Consider the following 9,359-nt stretch of genomic DNA (forward strand, 5'->3'; position numbering starts at 1 on the left):
CCAGGTCGTCACCTCCCACCCCACTGTCTGAATGTGTTCCATCGTAGTGTAGTACTAAGATTGTTTTCCACGTTTTACAAATAAACTAATTATGTGGCCAAGTTCGTTTATCCCCTCCCAGGAGGATTGGAGATGATTTGGGATTTTTTTGACTTTTTATAGACTAAATATCACTCGATTTGTTTGCCTTAATCCCCAACAATCTGAACAAGTTCCAAAGAAGTTCTAAAAACTAGGTTAGAGAACGGCGAAGATATTCTTACTCACATAGGTTATGGATTTAAAACGCCACCATTATTATTGGATTATTGTTCTTTTGCTTCAGGAGGAACCAATACTACATGTGGCCCAGATCTTATGTGTGACAATCGATAAATTTTTCGGACCGCTCTAAACTAATATCCTCCGGATGGCGCAGACATTGTTGACCGTAGGCACTCCGCCTCTTGGTCGGTGACCAACACCGGTGTCGTCACTGCTGCTGCAACACTGACACCTCGTGTCTCCTCCTGCCGTGAACATTGTCGTACTATCGATGAAACATACAGTACGTCATATAGGCCCCCTCCCCCGCCACGCTAGCACGTGGGGGACCCTACTGATGATTGACACAATTTTTGGACCAATATAAACTAATATCTTCCTGGTGGCGCGGACACCTTTGACCGTAGGCACTCTAGCTCTTGGTCGGCGACCAACACTGGTGTCGTCAATGCCGGGCCATGCTGCCCCGTGGCTCCCCCTGCCGCGAATATTTTCGTACTATACCCCCCACCCCTAGCATGTGGGGGGCCTACTGATGATCGACAAAAAAATTTGGCCACTATAAACTAATATCTTCCCGGTGGTGCAAACATCGTTGACCGTAGGCACTCCAGTTCTCTATCGGTGACCAACACCGGTGTCATCAATGCCGCAATGGCATGGACCATGATGTCCCGTGGCTCCCCTGCGTGAACATTGTCGTACTATACCCCCACCCCACCCCTATCCCCACCCCCACCAACCACTTTGCGCTCGTTGACCACAACTAGACGCGGATGTAACAACATATATTGTGCTAAAGGAACTTGAACATGATCCAATCCATCGAGCGGAATCATTTGATTCATATTTAGTTGAATTTTTTTTTAGCAAAATTTATATAGAGAATAAGAGAATAAAATGAAAAATTCTTAGAAAATTCTCACTTTGGTAGGTGTGCTCCATGCAACCAACACGTGTGAACGCCACTTGCCAGGGCGTCCTCTCCTACCCACCGTCTAAAAAGGATACTTTGTGTAACATTCCTATATTATTGTACAAACAAACAAACCGTGAAAATTTCAATCTGGCCATCCAGATTTAAGTCCTCAAATACTATGAGTTCTCATTTTCTTTGGAAATTAATGCGGAAATCGTTGCAGGGTTGTTCATCCCTGCTGCATTCGATGCGGTTTTGAAGGTGTCACATTTATTCCAGGATTTATTTTATTTTCTTCGAGCAGAACATATAGGCGCCGTCCGGATTTTTTGTTTTTTTAGGGCTGGCGGCCGGATCACATATGCCCATGCGCGGCATGCGGCGGCCCATGTACCTTGGGCCGATAAACAAACTTGCCGCACCGCTATGAACTAACCCAACTAATATCCTCCGGGAGGTGCAGGGACTATCGACTGGAGGAACTCCAGCTCCTCTTCAGTGACCGTCACCGGGGCGCCAGTCGACACCGGCGCCGTCGCGGCAGCCTCCGCCGCCGAGGCCCGTGCGGCCGCCCGGCTGCTCCTGCCGCGGGCGGTGTCATACTCGCGGTAGCCGCGGAGGTAGGTCTGCATGGGCTGGACGTAGCTGTCGAACCCGAGGTTCTGGAAGGACCACGTGAAGTCCTCCGGCGCGACGGTGCGGCGGTGCTCCGTCCTGGCCCGCTCGGACGCCTCGCCGCCGACGAAGCTGACGAACTCCACCGCGCAGTCGTGGGTGAGCTGCTTGGCCGACTCGGCGATTTTGACGTTCGGCGGTAGCACCTGCCGCATCAGGCGCACCACGTTGGCCATCGGCAGCGCGTTTCTCCCCTCCCCCTCCTCCGACGCCGGCTTCTCCTCATCGCCCTCACGGCTGGCCCCCTTACCACCTGAAACCCAGGCCAAAACACGAAACATAACAAAAAACACCATGAACAAACCAGTGATAATCTGCTTGTAATACAATAAGTTAATTTCATGAAGCACTAAGTGCTAATTAATTAGGTACCACGCTTCTTGCTGCGCCCTCCCATTCTCTACTCTCAACCTCAGTGATCGTACTCGGTTTGTGTGTATCGATGGCGGCTCTGAGTGCTGACTCTTTGGGCATCCCGGCCCCTGGGCACCTCCTTTTATAGCAGGTCCGCGCTGGGCTGCGCTAGGTGCATGCTGCCGCCGTGTCGCGCGGGGAACGAGGTGCGGCTGCCACATTGCAGCGCCGACGAGCCATGCATACGTTACTGGGCAGGAGCAAAAGCAGTAAACTCAGCGAATTAACCCCTCATCAGTGCGCACCTTTGTTCCCTTCTCACCTACCGGCAGCGGCAGGGTCGCCGGCGAGGAAGCACATCAATACGCTGCATACAAACGCGCGGTAATTTCCAACTTTTAGAGACGGATTATGGAGAAGAAACGAGAAGGACGACGTCAAAGAGGCCGAGGTGGGTGGGTGGTAGTACGCGCCGATGGGTACTACGTAGGGCGTTCGGCGTCGGCGTGTTCGATTGCTAGCGTGGCGTGCTCCCGTCCCGTGCATGCAGCCTCGGAAATTAAGAGATCGGTGCCCATTGTAGTTCATTAGTTGAGTGTCTCCCTCTGTCTATTGGAATTAGATCCTGGTCAAACAATGTAAAACACGTTTGACTTTTATCTGCTACGGTTACTCTAAATAGTTGGTCAAATTTTAGAAAGCTTCACTTAATACAAGAGGGAGAAGTACACTTATTCACGGACAGAGGGAGTAGTTCAAAAGTTTGATCAAGTATATAAACCAAAACATAAATATTTACCAAATACATTTTAAAAGATCGGTCATAAGATATCCTCCCTCTGGTATTGTTTATAAGGACTAATTCACAAAACTTCAACCATTGATTTGTTAAACAAAATATGAATTATATGCCACACAATTATAAGATTGGAGCATCTTTTGAATATGAATCCAACGCTACAACTTTTATGGCATAAATCTCATATTTTGTTGACGAAGTTGGTGGTCAACGTTTTATTAAACTATGTGCATGCCTTAAAACTATATTGGGGGATTTTTTTTCACAGAAAAATATTTGATATTTTAATTGTTTGATACTTCCTTCAATATATTTGATCAAACTTGGAAATCAGTGATTCTTTTACTAAGTTCATACTCCACCTATTAAGGGACCCAAGGAGTATAGTATTGTGCTAAACATATTAGTGAGATTGTCTATGTATTTATGTTGTATTCTTTCATTTTGTTTCTAGTATATGATGTTCTATAAATATATTGGCCAAAAGCTCGAGGCTTACACCATGGTTATAAGGGATATTGTATATTTATCATACATCTATATGTCCTTTAAAATATTGCATAATTATAAAACTAAAACTAGCAACGAATAAAACTTGATGGTCAAACCAACATCTTGTAGACTTTGCTTATGTATGGGATTGGATCACTATTTTGTTGTTTCCGGACCACTGACCTTCATCGTGTTGTTCAATGTACTGGAAACACATTTATTTCGTAGACCATACGTTACAGTTGTCGTTGAAACGTACAGCTAGGGAAATATTGACTTCATTAGTTGAGTGTTTCCCTCCTCAATCTATTGTCAAAAAAATGCAAAGCATGTTTGAATTTTTATCTACTACGAGCTACTCTAAATAGTTAGTCAAAATTGAAAAGGATTGACTTAATAGAAGAGGTAGAAATACACTTATGGAAGGATGGAGGGAGTAGTTCAAAAGTCCATATTTTTCTAAGTTTGATCAAGTATAAAAACCTAAATATAAAGATCTATAATACCAAATAATTATTAAAAGATCGATCATAAGATATCCTCCCTCTCGTATAAGGACTGTTTCAGAAAACATCAACCATTAATTTGCTAAAAGAATGAATTATACGTTACAAAATTGTAATATTGGGAACATATTTCGAATATGAATCCAATGGTGTAAATTGAATAGCATAAATCTCATATTTTGTTGACAAAGTTAGTATAAACTATACTTGATGGATTGTTTTCATAAACTATTTATTTAATATTTTAGTTCTTAATATTTCTTTCAATATATTTGGTAAAAACAAGAAATCATTGATTTTTTTACTAACCTTATACTCCACCTATATTAAGGGCCGGAAGGAGTGTAGTATCATGCTAATCTGATTAATGAGAATGTTTATGTGTTTATCTTGTGTTTTTCATTCTGTTTCAAACTATATGATGTTCAATAATTATATAGGTCAAAAGCTCCAAAGTTACAGTATGGTTATAAGGTATATTTGAAGATTTACCATGCATGTATACGTCTTGTAAATATTCCATAATTATGTAACTAAAACTAGCAACAAATAAAGCTTGATGGTCAAACTCACATCTTGTAGACTATGCTCATGAATGACATTAGATCACTATTTTGTTTTTTTCCGGACCTCTGACCTTGCACCGTGATGTTCAATGTACTATATATGAACACATTTATTTGGTGGAGAGTACGTTACGGTTGTTTTCGAAAAGTATAGATAGGGAAATATTTACTACATGCAGCAATGTGTGGTCGGTACTAGTAGACAATCTATAATATCTCACAAATATTCATGTGGAAGAGTGTCTCATAGTTGGAATTCGTATCTTGGGCCAAAAATGTAAAAATGTTTGACTATTTTCCAGATGGTAGAACTAGAGTGTAGTATTCTGCTAATCTGGTTAATGATAGTTTCTATCCATTTATATTTTGTTCTTTCATTTTGTTTATAAAATATATGGCATTCTATGAATATTGTGTTGAACCTTTGTACATTCACGACCGTTATAAGGACTCCTAGGTTGACTAGACCTCTATATGTCCTATTAATATTTCATGATTATCTGATATAAACAAGTAACAAATAAGAAGGATAGTTAAAGTGATACCATGGAGATTGTGCTCATGTATAACACGATATAAATTAGGGGCTATTTCATGGTATCCAGGATTGTTGACCTTGCACCCTGTTGTACCACGTATTTGGACCATATTTTTTCGTGGACAATATATTGTAAGCGTATAGCTAGGAATGTATTTATTTCATGTTGCAACATGTAGTAGGTGCTAGTATATAATCTATAATATTTCACAAGATACGCTTGTAGAAGAGTGTTTCACTATTGGAATAAAAAATGAAAATATTTTTTACCATTTATTTGGTAATTACCCATAAGTGTGTTTTTTGTAATTAATGACAATCCTCTATGGACTAATGTTTTTGTTGTGTTTATATGAAGGAATATTCCTTAGGTATTTCTTGAAGTCAATATGTAAGGATGGCAATTTTATCCACGGATCCGGGTATCCATGGATATCCAGCCCAACGGGCACGGATATGGAGGGTTCATTATGCCCACAGGTTTTATGGGGCGGATATTTGATAACTCATGGGGTGGGCATGGGTAGAGGTTTTGCTCCATGGATATCCAATAGATATCCAACTGACATGTGGGTCTCACATGTCAATGAGAAATGGGATTTTACCTAGGCCTAGTTGCCCCTCTCTTGAGGCCAAAATCACCAAGGGCTCGCTAAAACTAAGACATAACCCTCGATTAATTACTAGTTCTTTCATGGCCTCCCCCTTTGGGAGGGCTTGGTCGGCGGCCAACCCTTCCACCTCTCCGGAAGTCTGACTCTCCTCCACCTAGGAGACGCACCAGCGGGCAGTGGGCTTGCTATCATCGCATCTCCCTTCCGCCTCCTTGCATTCATTGCCCACATAATTATTGCTGAAATGCTATGAAAATATTATTGAAATGTTGTTAAAATGTTGTTGTTATTCTCAAATATTTTATGTTCACGTGCATAGTGTGTAAACCACATGGATTTCCATGGATATCCGGATATTCGGCGGATTTGGATTTGGAGCGACAACCATGTCCATGGATACTTTCGTCGGCGGGGCGGAACTAGGCTAATGGATTTGGGCATTGATCTGGTTTTGGTATATCCGTCCAAGCCCGCCCCATTTCCATCCTTATCCATATGTTGGATTCAAGTGTGGATTCCATGAATATAATGTTATACCTTTGGTATTGGCATCAATATCATTGATTTGAAGAGAAGAATATGATATGATCAAGAAGAAGAAATGAAGATGGAGTTCTTAGGTGGAACTCAAAGTTAGCCATGTTAAGCAATGAATGATCAAGATATTATGATTGAGCATGAAGAGATACAAGGTTGACCAAGAATAAGAGTGAATATTGGATTCAAGTTGGTCAACCCATGAAGCATAAAGATTGTACCACTTTGGATCATATGATCTTGTGGGCGGTAAGCCTTGTCAATTATGCTCCATGAGCTAACCCACTATATATGTGCATTTGCGTTGTCTATATGGGTTAGGTATCTTGCCATGGGTATGCATCAAGAGTATGATCTCATATAGCTCATGAGAGGATGGCATCAAGTTGTTTTTAAAGGAATACGGTAGGGGAAGCCCCTACAGTGATTTTTTATAAATAATACTCCCTCTATTCCATTCTATAGTGCCTATAGTTTTTTGGCACGAAAATTAGCGTAAGAGTATTTTTTATACAAGACCCGTAGTTGAACGATTTGAGATCAACGTAAAATTTGGGAAATTCATATCTTCCTAACTTACCATAACAAATTTGGGAGCTGGATAATTTGGGAGCTGAACGGGGAGGGGTAATTGAAAAAAAGCTAAGCTACAACCTTATATTCTGAAACAAATGTCAAAAATCTATAGGCTCTATAGAAAGGAACGGAGGGAGTAATAAGCAAAATTCGCGTTCCTAGGAACTTGAACCTGGATGGCTGGGTTGTACATCCAGTTCCCTAACCAAGTGATCTAGGCTCACTTCTTATGGCATCAAGTTTTAGATGTCATCAAGGTTGAGAAGGGCAAGTTCAAGATGAGAATATCGAAGATATCATGCTTGAAGCTTGTGGTCCATTGCGTGATAATGAACATGTGAAGATGTGACTCACTGAAGCTATCCCATCATGGTGCACGGGGGAGGAAATGTGAGTCTTCAAGAAGCAACAATGGTCAAGTGAGGCATTCCGGATTGAGGGAGCTTGAAGCGTTGTCATAAAGATCAAGTGAGATGTGCAAGACAAATGTATGGCATTGCTACTTCCTTTTACCGGTCTCAAGGTGGTTGTTGGGAGACCGGGTTATAGGATAGATAACTGCACTATCAAGAGGGGATTTCGGCTGAGTAACTTGATCGCATCTTCTTAGGGAGCTCAACACTTTGCATCCTTTGCATCCCTATATTCTTGTTGCTTCTTGGTATTTCTCTGTGTGAGGTTCTTGGGCATGTTTATAGCTTTTCAACAAGCCCAAGTTCATCAAAAACGGAATTTGTATGCATCTTCCATTGCATTTTCGAGTTTGGACGTATTTACCGTTTCTTGACGATGGGAGGCTCTCTCTCTCTAAAATCATGTAAAAATATTCTGTGAGGAGTCTAAATATTTCCAGTTTGTTGGGGTTCTATCCCTCTCTTAATATTTTCTTGGGGTTCTATTCATCGTTATGTTTCCAACAAAATTGGTTTCGTCTCAAGCGGAGTTCGGGAACTACGTGAGAAGAGCTTTTAGTCTTCGGGGAAAAAATGGTCATTTGAGCGTAGTCGGGCAACTCGATATAGAGCCCGGTAGGACCAGATGCTGATGACGGGTAACCCGGTGATACGTCTCCAACGTATCGATAATTTCTTATGTTCCATGCTACTTTTATGATGATACTCACATGTTTTATACATACTTTATGTCATATTTATGCATTTTCCGGCACTAACCTATTAACGAGATGCCGAAGAGCAAGTTGCTGTTTTCTGCTATTTTTGGTTTCAGAAATCCTAGTAAGGAAATATTCTCGGAATTGGGCGAAATCAACGCCCAGGATCTTATTTTTCCACGAAGCTTCCAGAAGTCCGAAAGGGAAACGAAGTGGGGCGACGAGGCGCCCATACAACAGGGCGGCGCGGCCCAGGTGCTGGCCACGCGGCCCTGGCGTGTGGGGCCCTCGTGGCGCCCCCTGACCTACCCTTCCGCCTACATAAGACTTCGTCGATAATAGTTTCAGTACCGAGAGCCACGATACGGAAAACATTCCAGAGACGCCGCCGCCGCTAATCCCATCTCGGGGGATTCAGGAGATCGCCTCCGGCACCCTGCCGGAGAGGGGAATCATCTCCCGGAGGACTCTTCACCGCCATGGTCGCCTCCGGAGTGATGTGTGAGTAGTTCACCCCTGGACTATGGGTCCATAGCAGTAGCTAGATGGTCGTCTTCTCCTAATTGTGCTATCATTGTTGGATCTTGTGAGCTGCCTAACATGATCAAGATCATCTATTTGTAATGCTACATGTTGCGTTTGTTGGGATCCGATGAATATGGAATACTATGCTATGTTGATTATCAATCTATCTATGTGTTGTTTATGATCTTGCATGCTCTCCGTAATTAGTAGAGGCTCTGGTCAAGTTGATACTTGTAACTCCAAGAGGGAGTATTTATGCTCGATAGTGGGTTCATGTCTCCATTAAATCTGGGGGAGTGACAGCAACCCCTAAGGTTGTCGATGTGCTGTTGCCACTAGGGATAAAACATCAATGCTATGTCTAAGGATGTATTTGTTGATTACATTACGCACCATACTTAATGCAATTGTCTGTTGTTTGCAACTTAATACTGGAGGGGGTTCGGATGATAACCTGAAGGTGGACTTTTTAGGCATAGATGCATGCTGGATAGCGGTCTATGTACTTTGTCGTAATGCCCAATTGAATTTCACAATACTCATCATAACATGTATGTGCATGGTCATGCCCTCTTTATTTGTCAATTGCTCAACTGTAGTTTGTTCACCCAACATGCTATTTATCTTATGGGAGAGACACCACTAGTGAACTATGGACCCCGGTCCATTCTTTTACATCGAATACAATCTACTGCAATACTCGTTCTACTGTTCTCTGCAAACATCATCATCCACACTATACATCTAATCCTTTGTTACAGCAAGCCGGTGAGATTGACAACCTCACTGTCACGTTGGGGCAAAGTAATTTGGTTTTGTTGTGCAGGTTCCACGTTGGCGCCGGAATCCCTGGTGTTGCGCCACACTACACTCCGCCGCCATC

At 42.4% G+C, this 9,359-nt stretch overlaps 1 protein-coding gene across 1 annotated transcript; it reads right to left on the reverse strand.

Moving 5' to 3' along the window:
- Positions 1 to 1,479: 1,479 nt before the first annotated feature.
- LOC127309362 (nuclear transcription factor Y subunit B-1-like) lies at positions 1,480 to 2,255 on the reverse strand. The gene is made up of 2 exons (XM_051340238.2): positions 2,231 to 2,255; positions 1,480 to 2,111 (listed from the first exon to the last, which is right to left on the reverse strand). The coding sequence occupies exons 1-2, from the start codon at positions 2,253 to 2,255 to the stop codon at positions 1,624 to 1,626; spliced, it is 513 nt and encodes a 170-aa protein (XP_051196198.1). The 3' UTR covers positions 1,480 to 1,623.
- Between the last annotated feature and the right edge of the window lie 7,104 nt (positions 2,256 to 9,359).

Source organism: Lolium perenne, chromosome 6, assembly GCF_019359855.2.
Source record: "Lolium perenne isolate Kyuss_39 chromosome 6, Kyuss_2.0, whole genome shotgun sequence".
Taxonomy (NCBI): domain Eukaryota; kingdom Viridiplantae; phylum Streptophyta; class Magnoliopsida; order Poales; family Poaceae; genus Lolium; species Lolium perenne.